At 38.3% G+C, this 22,099-nt stretch overlaps 1 protein-coding gene across 2 annotated transcripts in view; it reads left to right on the top strand.

Annotated features, from left to right (window-relative positions):
- The window catches only part of pde2a (phosphodiesterase 2A), a 185,862-nt gene that overhangs the window by 54,138 nt on the left and 109,625 nt on the right, over nt 1-22,099 (top strand). Inside the window, exons 1-2 of one of the 2 annotated variants that reach the window (XM_032590421.1) lie at nt 6,450-6,618; nt 6,827-6,917. In XM_032590421.1, coding sequence (XP_032446312.1) covers nt 6,584-6,618; nt 6,827-6,917 — 126 coding nt within the window. In that variant the 5' untranslated portion in view covers nt 6,450-6,583. Of the gene's footprint in view, nt 1-6,449; nt 6,619-6,826; nt 6,918-22,099 lie in introns of those variants that run through there. The other variant, XM_032590420.1, reaches the window with a different exon arrangement.

The raw sequence follows: 22,099 nt of genomic DNA, 5'->3' as shown, positions 1-22,099 counted from the left end.
AAAATTCTACTCGACAATGTTTTGCTTTTGTTTTCTGTATCTGACTGATGCAGTCCTCTAAGTGGATTAATTAGGACATATTGTAAGTCACTTTTTACCGACTGACTTTAAACTACTTACTACTACTTTAAACCTTTTTCTATTCATGCGGACAGGAGGCATGCCCACTGAGAGCTTCTTTTTATTTACTGGAGTTCTTAAATCAATTTTCTAAATGCACATCACTCATTGGGCTCATCTGCTTCCTTAAGTGGACATGCTGTGCAGATGTCAATTGATTTTGCAGAAACCATTCAAGGCAAAATGGAGTTGGTGCAAGATATTAAAATTTTGACCAAGTCCAGAGATCTCAGTTTGAGAGGTGCACATTGCTGGAGCTCTGGTCCAATCAGAAAAGCTGAAAAGTGGCAGCAGAGACAGTAGAGTGAGAAGGAAGTACCAAAAACTTGAATTTAAACACACATTTGCAGAGTAGAAAAAAACAAAGTATGAGAAACATGTGAAACCATTTCTGATTTTATTTCAATAAAACCAGAAATGGACCCCTACCAAAATGTTAAATACAGTCAAAGTAGAGGAATGTCATTTCATCTTTGCATTAACTCAGGCTGGCTCAATTGGATACAGCAGTCTGAAGAAACTCTGCTTGTGTGGGTAATAGCAGAGGTTCTCAATCAGTGCACATGTTTTCAAGCAGGTGTGTGTGTAGGATATTGTTAATACAGTTCCACCATTATGTAGATTAGCCCTATTCCCCTGAGTGCACCTTTACCGTTTAGAGCTTTCAATCACTTTCCAGTTTATGGGACTTGGGTCAGACACACACATTTATCACCATTCACAAACACACAGCCTGCATACACACTTCAGGTCCTGTGCATAATTGTTCCTGTTATGTATATACACCGAAGATCTCATCTCATGCATTTCAGGCCAAGGACACTGACTGGATCCTGGTCCATTTCCAGCTCCCTGGTTTGCTAAATGTCTCTGCATGGTATTTGTTTATGCTGCCAGCCTTCCACAGTTTTTGCATGTGCTTTGTACACGTGTGTAGCAGGGTAACTGAGCGACTAGTTTCAGATCTGTGTGCTGATTGCATTTGAGCGGTAACAACAGGCCTGGTTTTAATCACAAACTTTAGATCGATACTCTTTTCAGCTACAAAGAAAACAAAAGAAAAAGAAAGACACACACACACACACACACCCACACATACGGCTAAATTCATCCACCTCCATTCGTGCTCCTTATCCTTCAATCTGGTGATGCATTGCTTTGATTCTATTTGCAATTCACCAGCATTTTTACATGTAAATAAGCACTCTCCTGTAGAGCCAACACAGGTAATAAACATGGGGGAACATCAGCTTTTACATCTGGAGCAGGATAAAATTTCCATACTGGTTCCTTTATCTTTCAGAGATTGGGAGCATGACCTGAAGAAATGGGCTCTGACACGCAGAAGCGTTTGTTTCTGACAGGATGAGTGTACTCAGTTCTGAAAAGACCAGGATGTTATGCAGTAATGAATTATTACTGATCGTAAGTCATAGAGGACTTGAGCATGTCATGTGAGCTTGATATAATAAAACCTTGATTGTAATACGTGTCTCACTATATAGTGGAAGAAGCAAGATTTGTTACTGCATGAGAAGTGTGTCAGAAAAACCCAATACAAATATCAGTCCATCAGTGAAGGCAAGCGTGTTGGTGTTGCTCTCTTGCCTTTAGATACAAGCTCTAAAATAATGATGGGGAGAAATAGGTGCTTTTTCTGTCATGGCAGCTCTGTCTCTGCCTAATAAATTATGGCATTTGTATCATGAACTGTGCACAGTTGTGATCATTTCTCAGCCAGCACTGGTCAATAGGTTGTGATGTGCTGAAATAGCCATTTTATCATGTGTACAAAACCCCACAGCCTTGGGGTTTACTGAGATATGGCAGCGTTTTATAGCAGAGGGCTGCAAATGAACAAGAATCAACCTCTGAGTGGTTGCTCCAGTGAACTCCCCGTTTCCCTTCGGCTCTGAAATAATTCACAGGATCTCTTGCAGCTTGAAAAATGCATTAAAGTTATTAAAGAGTATTCCACATATGACATTGTGATGCCGTGTAAGAATCTGTGATTATATAGCACAGAGTCCTAATTAACTTGGTAATGGTGCTTAAAGAATGTCACACATTCCAAGATCTGTCATTTGCTTAAAGTAATTTCATGCTCTGAAGAACTTATTGCTTACAGAACAGTGGTTTTAAGTAATTTTGAACAGTTTTCAATGTAATTCAATTGAAGCAGGACAGCTTACTGGATCTGAGTTATTTAGTTTAATATCTTACCTCTATGTGAGATATAGCGAGAAATGTGTGCAGTCAGAACAAGCTTAAACTTTTCCCCTTAAGATCTCTACACCAAACTGAGTTATTTTGTATGCAACTCAAATACTATACATTTACATGTGAACTGACCCTAAGATGTCAGTAAGACTTCCTGTAGCTGCTGGCCTTGTGGTTTGTCATGAGATTGATGGACTATCATTATTCAGTCCTGCTCCACCTGCAGCGCAGCATCATGTTAATTGTCCTGTCTCCTTTAATGCCACCTCAGAGAGTCAGCTGCCAGTGTCCCTTTGGATTTCCTCTCTGCTACTATGTGGGCTTCTATGCTCAATACTGCCACTGAATTAAACGTAAGAAGCTGCAATTTCTTTCCAAAGAGTTTTATGAAATATTTCAGTTTTTAAATGACAGAAAAAGATTTTTATGTGAACGATATCTCCCAACTGAGATATGTCAGCCCAATATACAGCTCTGGAAAAAATGAAGAGTCCACTGCACCGAACCCCATTGAAAACCTCCTGGTTAATCCACCAAATATGGATTTCTGAACTCTTCCTGAGTTAAAACATTAGTATTGCTGTTTCTAAATGAATATGAACTTGTTTTCTTTGCGTTATTTGAGGTCTGAACGCACTGCATCTTTTTCATTATTTTGACCATTACTTATTTTCTGCAAATAAAAACAAAGTTTTTGCTTGGAATTCCATAGACATGTTGTCAATAGTTCATAGAATAAAAGAACAATGTTAATTTTACTCAAACATATACCTATAAAAGGCAAAATCAGAGAAACTGATCATTTTAAGTGGTCTCTTAATTTTTTTTCCAGAGCTGTATAGGGTAAGACATTTTGGCATATGGTTTAGCGCCATTGCTCCTCCACTTTAAAAGGAGTCAGTTGAGGTGCTTAAGGCATTTAATCAGGACGCCTCCTGGATATGGCTGCTGTTACCCCAGTGACCTGATCATGGACAAGCACAAAAAGATGGATGAATGGATGGTTTTGAAACATTGGAACTTCTTGCATCACTCCAGGCTTGAAAGTTTGACATAGTAACAGATGTGATGGGGATGATTGAAAAGCTTTATTTTGCAGTAAGGACTAAAATCTTGAAGGTGTATGGCTGGTCTTTATCAACTGATGAAGCAGTCAGGCTGGGACAGGTTGGTACAATGACCCTTTTGGGTTAAAATCACGGTCTGTGATCTCCGGCTTAAAGCTCTTAATATATTCACCTGCAGTCATCTCACTGCATAAATAGCTCTGCATATATTCACCTTCTCCTCAGCTCCTACAGAAAGCACATTGTCTCATAATTATGTTCTATTCCTAGAAGACACTGAACGTTACACGGTTATGGTAATTTCTGAAATTAAAACACCCAGAAAGGGAAAGTGAGACCTGCCTACTAATAAGTTGGAACATTTATGGATAAACATATTAACTCCTAACAACATCCTGCCAGACATTAGTAAATTGCTGCTTTCTAACGTGCAGCCCCAATTAACCTCACATATTGCAACAATGCGAGCAAAGATAAGAGTCTAAAATGCCCCATTTAGAAATTGTATTAGTTTAGATATGTTTTAGAAAGAAATCAACTCTGATAGGCCAGCAGAACAACTAACTACTGCTGAAAGATTTGCTTCGTGTTGCTTAAGCACTTAATTACATAAAATTTAATTATTTCTTTTTCCTGAAAGTAAACCCTTTGGGTCTGTGCCCTAAACCGGGTTGGATTTATACCAGAACACCATCAGTCAACAATGGAGATCTATGCTCTCTTTTTCTGGATAGAAAAAAAAAGGTTTAAATCAAGCCATCCAGAAATGTTACTATCAATGATTAAATTGTAACTCGAAACAAGTTTTAAACATATTAACAGTAATCTAAACATCGATAACAAAATGTGTTTCATTTGGTGGCTTTAGTTCAGGGAGCACAAACTACAGTAAACAGGGAAGCAAAATGCAAAAAGCTCCACAGCTCTCATAGAATAGAAACCCCATTTACCTTTTATGTTTCCTACACATCAACATCAGGGGCAAAATGCTCACTTGCTGACTAATACCTCTTGCCCACTGCCAGGTGCCATTGTAATGAGATGATCAATATTTTCCCTTCATCCATCACTGGTCTAAATGTGGAGACTGATTGTTGCAAAGCTGCACACAAGTCTCCATTACTCTTGTGTCGGGAATCAAAACAAAGACATTGCCTTTAATATTTGTTTGGCTGTGTTTTTTTTTTTCTTGCATTAACATTTAAAGAGTGTTACAAAATAAAACGTCATGGGAATCAAAATCTTTAAAAATTGTAGTACTATTGGGACTAAGAGTGTGATGCAATCATATTTCTGAAATAAAAAAATCAATAGGTGAGATATTATTGCTTTAATATAGTTTTCTATGTCACATGCGCAATAGTCATGCAGATTTGCATTATTATCCTAAGTAGTGTTACAGAAGTTGACACACAAGTATGTTGTTCCACATTGTTTTAACATGCATATTTTAATGTATAGGGAGCTCAGACTGCCACAGATTTTTTTTTTTATTTGTGATATTCTGTTACATGAGCTCTACAATGTGCATAATTTATACACATAGAAATTAAGAATTACTGAAATGTTGCAGCAGGAACCAAATAATACTACTAAATGTCACAGCACACTATGCACATGCTCTGTCTGCACCAACGAAGATTTAATTAGCTAGGTAAGACTGCTCTACAACAACTTTTTCTGCATATATAACTTTGCCACAACAGTGTTCAGAAGGCGCAAAATGCAAGACTGGAGTGTGAGACATGTTAGAGGAAAATACCAACTCAAAAAAAGCTATATAAGATCTGAAATACTCAAAATACTGCAAAAATACTTCAGTGTAATTCAGCTCATAGTTATTTGACCACTTGGGGGAAATCTTACACAGTGCAAATGGCATGAAACATCCATCCCAAGCTGGCCAGGTAAATATTAAGCATGTAAAATGTGAGGAAATTAAAGACGGTGACAGCAGCGCTAAAATTAACTCACTCAATTTTTGCAAAAAAACCCCCAACATATTTTTGTATAATTTTTTTTTTTTCACAGCCAAAAGTTGTGGTTTCCCAAATGTGGATGATATCAAATCTTCACCCATTATAGCGTGTACCTCTTCTTATTTACTCGGGTTTCTGATGACACATTTAGAATATGAGCCATCAGGAATGCATCAGTAGTGACTGTGATCCGTTCATCATCAAAAGGTGTCGACAAGACACAACTTCATTCTCTGATTCAAATTACAAACCAGGTTGAAAACACCTGGGAAATAACCAGATGTGGGTGAGAACTAGTGTGGCAAAAGTTAGGATTCTACTTACCTCCCATGGAGAGAGATCATTTGCTCATTCTAATATTGTGATTTTTGTTGGGGTTCACTGAGACATTTTTGTAAACGTATTGATCCACAACATCCAGATATGAGGCAGAAATCCAGAGAAACTCATTTATTCCTGCTGTGATCAGTGTTGTGATTTTTATAGCTATCATGATGCAGGTTATTATGTTTTTATTTATGACTATATAAAACATATTGCTTTCTTGGGAAAACTAAAGAATCTTGAACTTGCAAGAATAGTAATACCTCTTATTTTACAACATCAAACTTCAATATATTTGTGTTTTCTGCAAAAGACCAACACACAGCTAGGCTACAGCTACTGCATATGCAACAGTTTTCATTTTGGAGTTGAAACTGCACCATAGAGCACATGACTGACAACAAATCTAAATGCATGCCACACTATTCAGATAATTGTAAAAACAGTTGAAAACTATAAATAATTTTCTTCCACTTTCTGATTATATTCTACTTTGTGTTGGTCTATCACTTAAAATCTTATTTAAATTCCATGAAGTTTGTGATTTCAACCTGACAAAATGTGATTTTCTTTTTTTTTTTTTACAAAGTACTGTGTGTTCTCACAGTGAGGAGGTGAAGCATAGGGATGGCTGAGGGAGGCAGTAAGACCCAGAGGAGGAGCAGTGAGAGAGACAGAGAGAGAGAGGTGGGAGGAGAGAGGAGGAGGAGGGACTGCCTTCACTATCGGCTCTATGTGTTGCCGCTCATGGTGTTAGCACACCAGTGTGTGTCTCAGCCTGCCGGCGCGAGTGAGTGCATTGCTGTGCAGCTGTGTGTGTGGATGTGTGTGTGACTCCGGCGCTCTCTCTGCGTTGCGACAGGTGGAGATGACATGACTGCGCTCGAGAGGAAGAAAGCAAAGGACCTGTAAGGACTTCACACACATACACACATTTCACACAGATTCCTTCACACCTTTACATTCCTCCCTCCACTTCTCGGACAAGATAAGTTGCCGACAATCCGGCTTATCAACAAGACATCCTCCAGCTGACTTTAAACTTGTGAAGAAAGAGAATCCACACAAAAAAAATAAGTACAAAGTGGTCCTGACTATCATTCTTTATCTCTGCAGACGTGGTCAGCAAGTGTTTCTGCGTCCCGAGGAAAGTTCAGCCCCGGCTCTGGGCACCAGGCAGTCCACCACGTTGTCCGAACAGCTCCAGGTAGGGTCTTTTTTTTCTCTTCAGCATCGCTTTTCTTGCCTTAATATTTTTTAACTATTATATCAAATGTAAAAAGAAACCCAATTAAAGACCCTTCACACTTTCCTCCTCTCCTTTCACCCCTCATTTTCCAAAAATGAAAACTTTTATTCTTTTAGTTACCTTTTATCCCTTCCTCTGTCCTTCATTCAGACACTTTTCTTTCCTCTTCACCTCTTCAGCCTTCTCCATCTTCTTTTGTATTTGCAAATGTTAAACTTCTGTCTGGAGGAGGTAAGTTTAAACTTCTGTTTCTGCAGCTTTCCTTCAGGATCCAAACAGTGAGAGACTTTCCTCTCTCTCTGAGTGGGCGTGGGTTTGTGTGTTTGAGAGACAAAAAGCTCCCACAACAGCGGAAAAGATAAAACACAAAGCATCCATGAACATAAGACAGGAAGTTAAAGACAGTGACTTCTCTGAATCTCGAATGAGCAGTTCAGCACCATGATTTGTGTCTCTTTAGGGAATTCAGTGTTGTCCATTTAAAGTCATGCATTCTTGCTGATCACTAAAATGGAATTTCATTTTGATGTCTTGTGTTTTTATGATTATAACACACCAATACCTGAAAGTTGGAATTGCTGCTTTCTTGTTTCCTCACTTATACCACGTGTCTTTGTGCACGCACGTAAAAGGAGCTTCTAATTTATTTTGCTGCAGGATTTAATTGTGGCAGTGACATTGAAAAAAAGAAATGTTTGATTGGCTGCCAGTGTTTACATGTTGTGCTTAGATCCAATTACCTAGATCCAGTACTGTGCATGCTTACTGAGATGCAGGCACATGTTTGTATATTAGGGCAAAGATGTATCCATTCAGTCTATTGCGCTTTACACCGTAAGATGTTGAATGTGTGTGTTATTGTCTCTTTCTGCAGTTGTGTGCCTGTTCTGTTTGTGCAAATACTTTAATAAATCTGTCAACATGTGCTTGTCAGCTAAAATTTACGCTCTTCTCTAATAATCAGAAATTTTTTTCACACAGTGCCTCTGTGCTTCTGCGTGTTTTTAGTTTTGTTACAGTCCGAATGCACCTCCGCGTCAGGGTAATCCTGCAGCCAGCTTGCTTTGTTGAAAGTCCGGTCGGGCTGCATTCCTTTCTCTTGTGCCGTCTTGTTTTTATGGTTGCTCCATTGCTGCTTGTTCACCATCGGAGCGTGGCCGAACTGTAAGACCATCCTCTGATTTGGCTGCAGGTAAGCATGCAGCTGTTGCAGCGTCACTAGTGGAAACAGCCTAAAACTGGCTGTGATGCTGGCTTCTTCTGCATCAAGAACTGTTTAAAAGGAGAATAGTTCCTACTTGTTATCGGCAGGAAAATACAAAAATAAAGACTTTTGTTCTGGACACTTTTCTGCAAAATTAAAGAAAAATTCTGAAATATTTAACTGAAGTAATTTGGATCCTTGTCTTAGACTTTTCAGTCATTTTGGGAATTGTTCTGCTCAAGCTACCTCATAAGAGTTTAAGGAATTTGTTTTTGGTGAACAACACCTGAACAAAACTTCAGAGCATATTTGTTTTGCCTCTACCAGCTATTGTCCAGTGACAGGTGAGGTGCAAGCTGGACAGCCCTTCACAGAAACACAACAAAGATTCATGCTTACACACTCGTTCCTGGGATTAATTTTAAATTAACAGTTGGTCTAACAAGAATAAGTTAATCGAGTCTGAAGATCATCTACGCAAGAATGAGGAGAAACATTAAAAAAGGAACTAGAATGCCGTGCACAGTTCAGAGACAACAGTGCTAGCCACCTCGCTGCTGTGGTGCATAATCTCTGTGTAGAGCTTTTTCAGAGTCACAGGGGGACAGCCCCATCATTCAGGTTTACGCTCTGGACAGGCCATTAGTCCATCACAGAGACACACAGACCAGGATGCTCACACTTCCTCCTAAGATCCATTTATAATCACCAGATTACCAAACATGTGGGAAGCCTTCACAGAGAAAATCCACAGAGAGAACAGGCAAACCACACACACAAACTACGCTGGAACAGCGTGCATTTAGACCAGCAAAGTTAAGCTCATGTCAAATGAATCCCATTATGTTCATTTAGTGCCGAATTTCTTCAAAAAGCAGCTATGATTCAAAAGCTGTGCTGAGATATCAGTCTGTGTTGCGTAGCTGTTGAGAATAGCCAGTAACTGTCTTTGTTGGCAGGTTTTCTGTTGTTATGAATACTTCATGTGTTTGAGTGCATCCACACCATGAGAGAATAAAATAACTGTAGTGGTCAGCAAAGAGAACATGCAGCATGAACCCCGCAGTTAATCTGCTGGAGGTTTATGCAAGTATCCGATCCCCATTACGATTAAATACGTTTCTATCAATTAGTATGATTGTGGATGGAGTTCTTGATGCCTGTCTCCAATTAAGTTAAAAAGCTAATTTTTGTACTGTGGGTGAAAGTTAAGAGTACCTGTAAAAGCTCTGAGAGAAAACATACAAACTCTGCACAGAAAAGAACTGACTAGGATTCAAATCAACAACTTTCTGACTATAAGGCAACAGTGGCAAAATTCTGCCTCTTATCAATATTAAGACAATATAATTTTACATTAAAAACCTGTAATCATTTACATTTTGTGTGGTCATAAGAGAAAATACTGAAATTCACTCAAAAATGATGACAATTATTCCATAGAGTCCCTCTTTATGATTTTACCTTTTATTTTAAGAGCAATAAATGCAAGATGTTTCAAAACTAGGCTCAAGCTTTTTACTTAAAAGCTTTCTAACTTAATTATTAAATATAATAATAAATGGTCTGACTACCAGTCTTTTTTTTACTACTTCATAAACTGGTTAGGGTTTTTTATTGGAAAATAATTTATAGACTGAAAAAAAATATTAAATATGTTTTGATGTTTGTAAAATATTCCACAATGTGAACGAACATTTAGTTCACACTGTTTAAGGTGGAGAGACTTTGTCAATGATTGAGCAAAGGTTTCTGTTCAAAGCAGAAAAAAGATGTGATAAAGTAAGGCTGAACTTGGTTAACCAAAGGGAAGATAAAGCCAATATAAAGTTATAAATGCTAAACAACTCAGTGAAGCATGTTTGTTCATGTTCAGAGTCTTTGAGGAAGTAAAAGCAGCAGGGAAATCTCTGCTCAGTCCTCAACAGAACAGATGTGAGGATTAGACTGTCAGAGAATCAGTGTGGCTCCTATTAGCATTTGTTTCCGACAGAGGAAACTTATAGTTTCAAATCTTGCAACAATTAACCATTTGATTGCAGAATGACGATATACTTCCCATCATCCCTGTGGGTCAGTGCATGTATCCGTGGCGCTCCTATTACACTTCATCATGTCAACTTCATTTTGACCAGGTTTATTTGTTTCGCCATTTTCCTTTGATGAAAAAAAGATTATTTGTGAGCTGAATATTTTAGATGAAGAAACTCAGAGTGAACAAATACAAACATGAGGCTCTTAATTATTGTTGTGTATGTGTGTGTTCAACAACTCTGTGCGGTCATGCCTCAGATAGTGCAAGCCTAATGACATGAAAGGGTTGTGGCTGCATAGACCAGGTTTAGCTTGCTGAAGTTTGCCCTCTGCCGTGTTATCGTTTCCAGTCTGCAGGCAGAAAATGTTCTCTGTGCTCTGACTTCATAGCTGGAGGCTCAGGAAGGTAGATTTTTCTTATGGGAATAGAGACATAACTGTTGCATTAGCGGCGCCAAGCGTGTCCTTGCTTGCCCGCATCAACACGCCCGTCTGCGTTAGAATTATTAAAGAAATTTGGCCACAAAAATGTTGCATATATAATTACCAATGAGCATAAGAAAAAAAAAACTCTTAAATACATTGAGTTCTTATATACAGTGCATCCAAAAAGTGTACACACCCTTGATGGCTAAAAGTGATTGAAGTGTGAATTTAAAAAAAACAACAACCTCATAACTTATTTAAAATCCTTTTTCCACCTCTGATGCAATTGTTACATATTGTGTACAATTCAACTGAAAAATACTTAAGATGTTTTTATGCAAAGAATGAAGACCACAGAGAAACTACAAAAATGTAATATGTCTCCAAAACTGTCAGAGGAGCACCAAGAAGCCAGCGCTAAAGGAGCTGCAGAAAGATCAAGCAAGTGCTGGTTGTGTTTTACATTTGACAGCAATCTTCTCTGCTTTCCATACATCTGGACAATCAGTCACTCAAACATCAATCAATCAAGTTTATTTGTAAAGCACATTTCAGCAGCAAGGCTGTTCAAAGTGCTTTACATCATAAAAACACAAAAATGAAAAGTCATAAAAGACACCACAGAGTCAGCAATTGAGAAAACCAATAACACAATGCACTTTGCAAAAGCAAATGTGTGCAAAACAGATCTGGTTAAAATCTCATGCAACCTTGAAAATGTGTCATGAGCTGACAAAAACAAACATCATTTTTTTTAGCCACTATTCTAAAAGGTACACTTGAAAAAGCGCTAAACACCACATTGGTGGTGGCAGCATTATGATACTGTGAAACAAATTGATTTTATTTTCTGCTGCATCATTGTGAGTACAAGTGTACTACATCAACAAAAAGCAAAAAAAAAAAAAAGCAAAACGTACAGGAAACCTAATGTTGTAGAATTGCCGGAGTCCTGACAGAAACTATGTGAACATCTTCTGTCCACAGTCGGTCACAATCTGATTTGGAAACTTTTACAAAGCTAGAGCAGGTAAATGTTGCCATGTGAACAGTGAGTGTTGATAAGACAATATGATGAAATCGAATCATTTAGTGGTTCAGTAAAGTATTTTAATTTCTGTGCACTTATGTGGGTTAGTTATTCTTTACTCACATTGCCAGATTTGTTATTCCATGACATTGTTCAGATGATTTGTGACGGTAAAGGTGGAAAAGGTTTTCAAATGGTGGATCCTTACTTTCTAACACACATGCGAAGACTTTTCATACACGTTGTGAGTGTTTACATGTTCATTGCATACGGAAAGTAAAGGACAGAAGCAGAGCTGAGTGATTGGTAAAGCTATTGCTCCGTCAATATCAGTCACTTTATTTTGAGCTCCGCCTACACATAGAAGGGCTTGCTTCAGTGATTGAATAACATACATAGATCCTTTCACTAAAGCAGCAGGTGACCAGAAACAATCGATTTGTTAAAATATGGCTTCAATAAACCAGTGGAGCTCCCACTAATGCCCAGCATTTTCAGCTGGAAGGGAGACATGAGGAAGCAACAGCTTTGCCCTTCAAATCTGATGTGGCCTTTTCAGTCTTGCATAAAACTTACCTCACCAGTATTTTTCCCCCCACTGTTCCTATGGTTAATGTGAGTGTAGCAGCAGCGTGGCTGCAGCGGTGAGCAGTACACACAGAACCCAGCACAATAACATACCATTATGGTTTGTTGTTTAAGTGAGCAACGTCTAAGTTCAGAACAAATTATCTCTATTCTTTGCAGAGGATACTGTGGTGCGATGCACTATGTGAGCGGGTGCAGGTGCTAGTGTAAGTTAATGGATTGTGACTCACTTGGCACCATCAAATAGCTACTGTGTTACTCAACCCTTAAAGCCTGCTATAGCTGCATTCTCTAGTATGATTTAATGTGATTTATTCCAGTGAAAATTTCTTGAGCTTGGCTTTTTATGAAGATGACGACAATGAACAGCATGTCATTTCCTTTGTATGCACCAAATTACACCTTAGTCAGACTTGAAAGTGGAAATGTAATGGTGTTAATGCAAAGAGTTTGAGTTGCAGAGAAGTGTTTTTATAACTGCAGCTTCCTTTACATGCAACTTCAAATAGATCCTATCTGCTTAATGGCAATAGATGCTCTGATTTCCTTGCTTTATCTTTTTAATACACAACAATTTAGCCCAGTGAAACTCCAAATCTTGAGAGTCTGACAGATAATATCCACCAAGTATGCGCTCCCACAATTGGGTTTTATTGCATTGATCTCTGGTGTGCTGAATGAAACTACTGGGTGCAGAATCCATAATGTTCCTCAATTTTTGGAGTCATTCTTCGATTTCAATCCCTTGAGGGGTCCGATGATTACCAGTGAGATGTGACATGCATGAGCCGAGGCTGCACTGGAGCAAAACAGGGAAAATGTGCAGCGAGATGACAGCTTGAATCGATCGTCCGTTTGGTGATGGCAAAAGTCAAACTGGGATGCACTTCAGTTGGTCTGGAGCCCATTGCTGGTTGACCTAGTTGAGTGAACGTCTCTGTGGAGTTTTATGTCTGTACTCGAGGAGAATAATTATTTATTTGAGGTATTCATTTACCAAATGCCATAGTTTCAGTTAAGAGCAATTCTCTTTTCAATGCAAGCATGTATTCAGATTTATTCATGTGGTTAAACTCTCTTTTTATGATCCGCAAAGTTGCTACTGGTTGAAGAATCAATGCATCTTATCCTGGAGTTGGTTGCCACTGTTTCTTTTTTACATCTAAAGTGGCAGCAATGCTGTTCGATTCTTTGATAGTAAGCAACATTTTTTTCTTGGCTTCCTATCATTCACATATCACAGGCTTGTAGCTCTTAATAGCTATATTGCTATTCATGTTGTCTTTGGGGAAGAAATAAAGCAAGTGCAAGGCACCTGAAGGGGTGCAATGGCTGCTCTTGATGAAAGTACTGATAGCAAAGTCTCCATCTTAAATTTAAGTTCATAATATGAAGGTTTACATTGGGATTTATCAAGTGAGGAGAAGGCGATCAGGAGGAAACACAAAGCAGAAAAAGAAATCAAGTAATAAAAAGTTGTGAGATCAGTTGCTTGGAGACCAAACAGACCAGCTCTTTACCCAGGGATTTAAAAGTTCTAGGTAGAGAGCTCAGTTGCCACAACGCAGACTGTTTGACAAAATTGTAAAACTGGAATTTATTCCGTGGTTCCGACCAGCATTGTTGTTCTGACAAACATTAGCATGCATCAGAAACCAGAACTCCCATTTCTCCCTACAGCTGGCAGAGGCAGTAGAAATCTTTCCTTTACATGATCACTGTTTTTTTACTTATGAGGATTTGACTGCACTTCAGTAGTAAGGTTGTCAGAAAGTTTAGCATGGCAGTCATCCTCATGTACTGATATTGTTTTTGACATTCTAGAAAGACATGTTTGTCATGGCTTGAAAATACAACAAAGCATCTCTTGACTTCTCCTGCCTCAGTCCCTAGAATGTAGGATATCTGATATTGGATCATTTTATGTTAATGCATTTGAATAACTTCTTTAAAATAAAGTACAAATTCCAACTATGTCATTACTGTGAAATATGATTTGGATTTTCTGTTTCATATGATTTTCATGTATGTAAAATATTATTTTATAACAATATGTTTATATTGTAAGAGTGTGAAACAAAAGTTATAGACTTGTAATAAATGAAATATTGTTTAAAGTATATTGTAATAATGACAAATTGTAAAAAACATAAATGTGTTTAGAACATATTTATAACATACAGAGCTCTACATTTATATAGTTCAACATCTAGATGATTTATAGTGTATAGATTTAACTATGTTACCTGTGTTTTATCTATATTTCAGGAATTCATTGCAGCCCTGCTATGTTTCTAAGTGATAAATACTTCTAAACTTTTTGATGATGATAAAAGTAAAGGAAAGAAGTTTATTTTCTGCAAGTTCCAAATTCAGCATTCATTTATTGGGCCCACCAAGTCCTATTGTTTGATCCCATTGGCATTCGTACTGCTGAAGGGCTCGCTGTGGCTGAATGATGTGAATCCAAGCACAGCGGGGTGGATGTTTTACATTACGGGAGCGCAACGTTGCATTATGCACTGAGAGGTTCAAGCCCAAAGAGGAACTTAGCGCAGCACAGACGGTCGTGCTTTGCCTGCCATGGCGCTTTGGATCACATACTGTGATGAATGACCACAGACACAAGGGCACCTTCACGTCCCAAAAATCCTCCGAGAGTGCTGTATACCTGTGTGTGTATGTGTCAGGGTTAGCATTTTTTCCCTTTGATAAATGGACTGCATTATTTAGTGCTGCTGAATTTTATCTCAAGTGTATCCCTGCAGGATATTGAACAAGTGCTTCCCCTCGCTTTCCCCCTCGTGCTTGTGAGTGTGACGTTTGCTTACATGCACAAACACACGCCATTGTTGGATAGTTGCTGTCAAAGCCCTCTGGTGACTTGCTTAACTCTCAAGAATCAAAGTAGGCATTTGAGGATTCATCAGTTACTCGGATAGCTTATCTTGATGGATTCCTTATCAGATCGCTGAGTTAGTGGTCAAAATAAGCAGTTCAAGGAGACACAAGAAATTCCAGTTGTTGCAGAAAAAAGCTAAGAACCTAGAAATCCTCCTTTTTAACCAGCTAATTACATTTTTTCTGACCAAAATCTGATGAAATTGTAGTAGAGGAGAGGAAAATTCTGGACAAAATGTGTTTTTTGCTTTTTTCCCTCAACAGGACATTTCAAGTTTTAGAAGTACTCACTCAGAGGAGACCTTGTTTCTTTGAAATTGTATCTGTGGCTGCTGGAAATGTCTTACAGCGTTTTTTTTTTGGCGGGGGGGAATCACAATCATTACAGAATAGAGGTTGTTGGCTCAAAATGCGTTGTTCTGGTCCTTCCCTTCAATTTGACCACTGGCAGTGGAGCTCTGTGTTTCCTTCTGGTAAACAAACTTTTTCTATGTTCATGTGCTCTTCATGAATATGGCTAAAAATATTCAGCAGATATTCTACGATTCATTTTTGGATTTTAAACTACACTATAAATACTGTATATACTGGATACCTGTTTTTTTTTGTTGTTGTTTTTTTACTTTTTGAGGGTTTACACAACCCTGCTGCTCAAAAGCATTTTATTTTCTGAAAGTGGTCCCTTTTAAAGGGACATAAGCAAGCATTCAATTGGCAAGACTCATTGTTTCAGCAAAGAAATAAATGAGCAAACACAGATTTCCTTACTGTCATGCTAATGTGAACAACTTGCTTGTGTGTGAATAAAATATTTGTTAAAGTCTCTGGCTTTGTAATGATACGATGTAACCTCATCTGAAACTTATAGTCAATAAGGAGACTATTGACTCATCACATTAAAATGTATATGTTTAAGAACGTTTCATCTTAAACACATACATACATACATAGGTTTATCAATTTTGAAGTATCTATCAACTTGGAAAAGTGGCTTATTACGGATGCAGTGAAATGTGTCTGGCTAATCTTTGTGCAATCTTGGTTTCTTCTTTCTTTTCCGCTTTTTATTTTCAAACTTTGAGGAGACAGAAAATGAGACCGATAAATCCATGACAACCAAAACTTTTGCTAAAGTATCCTCAGTTTTAATTAACTTCAAAAATGTTCCAAACACACTTCAGCATTGTTAGGTGTTCATTCAGGAGAAAAATGTTAGTTTCATTTGTTTTGTTAGTGAAGGACAAGTCGATTCTTCTTCTGTGCTGCCTGCATTCCTTTAATTGTACAATTAACTTTAACAAGTGAGTTCCTCAGCTCTGGGGCAACAATAAGAAAAGTGACCCTGGGATATGGCTTTTATCTGGCCAAAGCCACATCATTATCTTCAAGCTACATACAAAAAAGCAAACATTAACAGTTGCCACATTTTAAGAAGATTAAAATGAAACTCATGCTTATGTGGGTTGAAATTAACTAGGCTTCATTAAAACATCGTTTAAGTAAATTTCAGTGAAAAGTTCTGCTAATCCACATTGTATGCGACAGTGAGGTTATCAGACTTTATGGAGGCTTAGCTTTGAGGATAAAGATTTGGGTGGTTTTGTTTTCTAATAACCTGCTGTCTTTGTAATTGAAATCAAACACTTTTGTTGCTTATTTTCAAAGAAGCAACAACAGTTCAGAGTTCTCTTTAAAATCATCAAACTCATTCAAAATATAATTTTTACGACAGTAATTGTTTTAGTCTGTTATTAGCATTTCATGTTTTTCTTTTTATTTCCAAGCATCTAACACAGTTTGGAAGGTCAGTGTCACTAAATGTAAGCATCAGTCATAGCATGTATTGTGTATAGAATGTAGACACTCAATCTAAGATTTGCAAAACACTCAATATTTTCAAATCCAACATGTTCCAAGAAACAGAAAACATAATTTAGGACTGTTCTAAGGTTTACATTAAACTGTCGAATTACAGTAATTGAGACTAATGCATTGTATTTTTTTATAGTTTATGCCATTCTAATGACAGTATATGCAGTATATTAAGTAATATTTCTGGAAGTGCTCATTAGCTTGCAAATAGGTAGCAATTATAGAAACACTGCAAAAGCATCACAGTACATATATAGAATCTTATACGCCTCATCTTCTCTGCTTCTCTTTTATCCACCTTCTCCATATGCTACAGAAAAACAACCTTCAAACAAACAAAAGAAAAATAAACTTGGAGCATCTCTTTTGCTGTGTTATCTGCCAGTACAAAAAATAAAAAATCAACCAAAATTTCAGGTGGGTGGCCTGCCTACGCTCTTTTTATTTATTTATTTATTTTTTTAACCAAAAAGAATAGTTGGTTCTCTCTTCATCTGGCAACGCTGCAGGAGTTCGACGTCATCAAGGCCAAGTTAGATAAAAATGTGATTGCAGAGGCAGGAGAGAAGCAGCATGAGTAATAGATACTGAAGCACAAGAACAGCAACATGTGGGGGAAAAGAAGAACATGGATAGGAGGCTGGATAGTTATATTGATGGATAGACAGCCTCCATTTACTTCCAGGTTTGGTGCCTCCCTTACTCTTAAGTTGCAGCCCTTCTATTGAAGTAATTGAACATTACTGAATGAACACGTGAATAGAAAAGAGAACAAAAGGCTAGCGGAAAAGAAAAGAACCGAGGAAGTGTGTGAAAGAACAGCCAGGGAGGAGGTGTCAGTGTGTGATTTCCCAGAGGAAGAGAACCAAAAGAGGGGGGCGTGTCTCTTTGACTCTCACTTTGCTGCTGTCCATTTATGTGCTGCTTTGGGTGGACATGTTGCACTGTTCTGCCCAGGAGTATTTGACCTTCATGCATCTCTGGCATACCTTTGTATTCTTTCAGATAAGAGTAAATATGCCCAACGCAAGTTTCTGTGCATCTTTGTGTGGGCATGTGTCTCATAATGAACCTGTGTGCGCGGTTGGCAGGTTTGCATGTTCCCAGGATGCGTTTCCATCTACAGGTAGGCGTGTTCACATGTAGGCATGTTTTTATTCCTTTTTAGATCCTGGATGACTGGCTTACTTATATTGATCCAATTCTGCTATTAATGGAAATCGACCTTCTACTTTCCACACGTACAGCGCCCACAAACACACCCACACGCGCCCACGCCCACCCACACACAAACTTACACTTGAAATTTCCTATACAGGCCCAGAGGTCAGACTCCATCAGGCTTGTGCACTTTTTACTCTAAAAGCTCTGCTGTATCAAGAGGGATACACTGAGATGTGCAAGTGGCTTTTAGATATCCCTGTGGAGAGACTGACAGTTAACTGAAAAGGAAATATGAGCTTTTACATCTCTGCGGACACTCAATGTAAAAATGAGCAGTGTTCTGGATGCAAAAGTGTCCAAACACCAATGTCCATGCGTCAAATGTAAAAATGTCTACATACTTCAACAATGGTGTTTACTCTTATGAAGTGTTGCCTTGCAATAGAACCAAGTGTGGGACTCGGATAGCTGCTAACATATTCACATAGTCATGAATATTCTGAGAACCAGGCGACTTTCTTAAGAAATGATAAGATTGTGTTGTTTGGAGCATATCGCAAAACCACCATCCGTTTTATCAATATGTTGCTCTTTCCTCTCTGCCTCTGTGCTTTCTCAAAAACTCAGAAGACTTCTGCTAGTAAGAGCTATGCCACAAAACTGTCAGTACTGCTTTAATCCAAGTTGAGGAAAAGAAAGTTTGGCCTTCTCAGATCAGTCTTGTTAAGAAGAAGAAAACTTTGAGTCTTTCACCTGGGAAATGGCCGTACCAATTTAGAACCCCCATGATGGAGCTCATGGAGGATCATGTATTGAATCGACGTCCATCCATCCATCCATTTTCCGTACACCCTTGTCCCTAGTGGGGTCAGGAGGGGTGCTGGTGTCTATCTCCAGCTAACGTTCCAGGCGAGAGGCGGGGTCACCCTGGACAGGTCGCCAATCTGTCACAGTTGAATCGACGTTTAGTTGCTAAATCAAACTGAGATTGCAGTAGACAGTCTGAAGCGAGGAGCAAAACGTGGACGTATTTTCTGTAGCTGTTAGAATAGGAATATGCTTTACCGTCCCTCACAATATATATATGAAATGTGATTAATATACTCTGCAAGATTATAACAAAAAATGTGTTGTAGTTAACAGAAATATTGTACTCAGTTCCAAAGTATGTGCAACTAGGGTAACTTTTGTTTTGCGCATTTGTATTAGTTCTTTAAAAAACAAGAAACCGTTTACAGTATATGAAAAATAAAAGTGCAGAGAAACAAATGTGCAATTCCAGCAAAAATCTGATGAGATGTGAACACTTACTGATTTGGGAGCAGAGATGATTATAGAGCTGCTGGGAGGAAGGATCTACTGTAACGCTCATTTGTGCATTTATGATGAATCAGTCTTTCACTGAAGGAGCTCTTCAGTTCAGCAACAGCTCCATGCATGAGGTCCATCCATCCAACCTCGTTGATGGATGGACAGATGGACGGACAGACATCATTCATTGTCTGTGAATGATGTAATTTTGCCCAGAGTCCTTCTGGGCCGAGTGGACACCCTGGGCCAGAACTTTCCTACGGGTTAGCAGCTAACCACTTCTGCTAACCTGTAGACATTAGATAATTTACTAAGAATTAGCATAATAAATCATGTTGCAAGAACTGATAAAAACCTGAATTATATAGGAAAGGCATGAAGAAAAGTTTTTAAAAGGAAAATAATATAAGATTATATTTAATTTTAAAGGGAGTGGGTGTGATTAAAAGATGTTGAATTGAGGGATTAAGTGGATTAATAGGATAAGGGATGGTATAAAGAAGAATCGTAAGGATAAAGGGGGAAAAATTTGTTTCAAAATGGGTTGAGGAGGATGAATGGAAAAAAAAGTTGTAAAGAGAAATACAGTGGATATGGAAGGAAAGAATGTGTTGTAAGAAGGAATGAAGGGGATGAGTGGGATAAAAATAAGAGGTTGGAATATTGAGCAGAGACGTTGTAGATGAAAAGGGGATTTAATGGGAATGAGAAGGATGAGTGGGACAAGGTGAGTTCTTGAGGACCATAAGGAGGACAGCTGAGATGCAGAGTGGTTACAATGAGGATCGAGGAGGATAAATGTGATGAAAATGTTACTAGAAAAGGAATGACAAAAGCAATTAAAATCAAAAATGTACTGAAGCATGACATAAAGTGTAAGATTGGGATTAAAAAAGGTGTGAAAAGAGAAATAAGAAGGATGACTGAGATAAAAATTGCTTGCAAATTGGGATGAAAATAATTAATAGAAATAAATGAATTACAAAGAGGTTTAAATTGGATAAATGACATAAAGAATGTTGAGGGGAGCCAGGAGGAGTGGAATAGAAAAGATTCTTATGAGGAATATCAAGACTGAGTTAGACAGAAGAAGCCTGATGAGAAGGATGATTGGGATGAAAAAGAATGATGGCAGTCAATGAGAATGACAGAGGTGTAGAAAAAGAGGGATAACATGGGTGTAGAAAAGAATGAGTCAGATTGTAAATATGAACGAGTAGTGCAGTGAGATCGCAGGGTTAGAAGATGGGATGAAGAGATGACTGGAAAATAAGGTTAGTAGTTATGAGGCATGAATTAAAGGGGGGGATTAAACATTCTTGAATTAAATCTGAACAATTTTTTTAACGTAAACATACCATGTTTAGATTTATGGTTGTAAAATATTGAAATCTTATAAAACTAAAGAAATGCCTACATTAGGGGGAATGCGATTACTGCATTAACAGTCAGATACTACCTCTGACTAATGTTGGGCCCTCAGATCAGTCATTATTTACTATAATTATCACATATTATGATTTTAATGAAATATGCCTATAATTATCGCCTGCTTGAGCTCCTCGACTTTTGATGGCAGCTGTAATCCCGGCATGAATGATTTGGTCTCATTTTGCAGCTAGGTGCTTTCATACTGTTATCGCTCAATGTGAACTGAGGAAACATTTTAAAGGTGACTAATTTCAACAGAAACATAATAAATTAATGAGGTAAACCTTAATTGTCTCACACCATAAAGGCAATAGCACAAAAGGAGAAAATACTCGAACCTCGAAAATACGACAAACAATGTCTAACATCAGGTAGATGTTCCAAATTACCCATCCTCATCATTATCCGTCTCTCTACGTTAGTTTGATGGGTTTAGGACCCAAAGGATAATTTGTTGAAAAAGTGGCGTCTCATCATCAGGCGAAATGTCTCGGAGAAAGAGTGTCCACGGTGTCACGGCTCAGCACACACACTGGCAGCTCATCAGAGTGGGAAGCAGAGCGACGTGCCACAAAGTGCACTGAGGCATTGCCTTTGGCATTTGAGTTGCTTGAAGGTGTCTCTGAAGATGAGCACCTGCAACGCAGCACCCTTTAGCATTTTAATAAGCAGTTGGTTTCTGGGGGTGCAGCAACTGTTTTGATTCAGAGGATTCCCTCCACACAGCTCAGGGCGGAGGTCGGCTCTCATTTGCACCTCTGACTCTGAATCAGTAAACCAGTTTTGCCTTCAGGCAAACACATACACATCATTTGGACGCTGACAAAGCTGAAATTGTTTGACAATTAATCTCTGTGGGAAACAAATCACCCGTTCAAGTCTAACTTGGTGTGTGGCTTCAATCAAATCAGCTATTAGAGAAAGGCCTGGTTTGAAAGTATTTCACAGTTCTTAAATAGAGATATAATGAACTTTCCAGGCAACTGGTACCATTCTATAGCACAATCAAGTAGCTGTTGCCTTCAAAAAGAACTTAAAGCAAATTTGACTTAGCATCATCAGCCGTATCTGATGCCTCCGTCTCTATAAGAAGCTCATACCCGTTCTGAAACTCCCCCATTCAGCACATCATCAATGCCTTTTTCTGCTGCCAATTGAAGCCTTTTACAACTGTTCTTA

This window comes from Xiphophorus hellerii, chromosome 18 (genome assembly GCF_003331165.1).
Source record: "Xiphophorus hellerii strain 12219 chromosome 18, Xiphophorus_hellerii-4.1, whole genome shotgun sequence".
NCBI classification, from domain to species: domain Eukaryota; kingdom Metazoa; phylum Chordata; class Actinopteri; order Cyprinodontiformes; family Poeciliidae; genus Xiphophorus; species Xiphophorus hellerii.
This window is presented reverse-complemented; position numbering and strand designations above follow the sequence as displayed.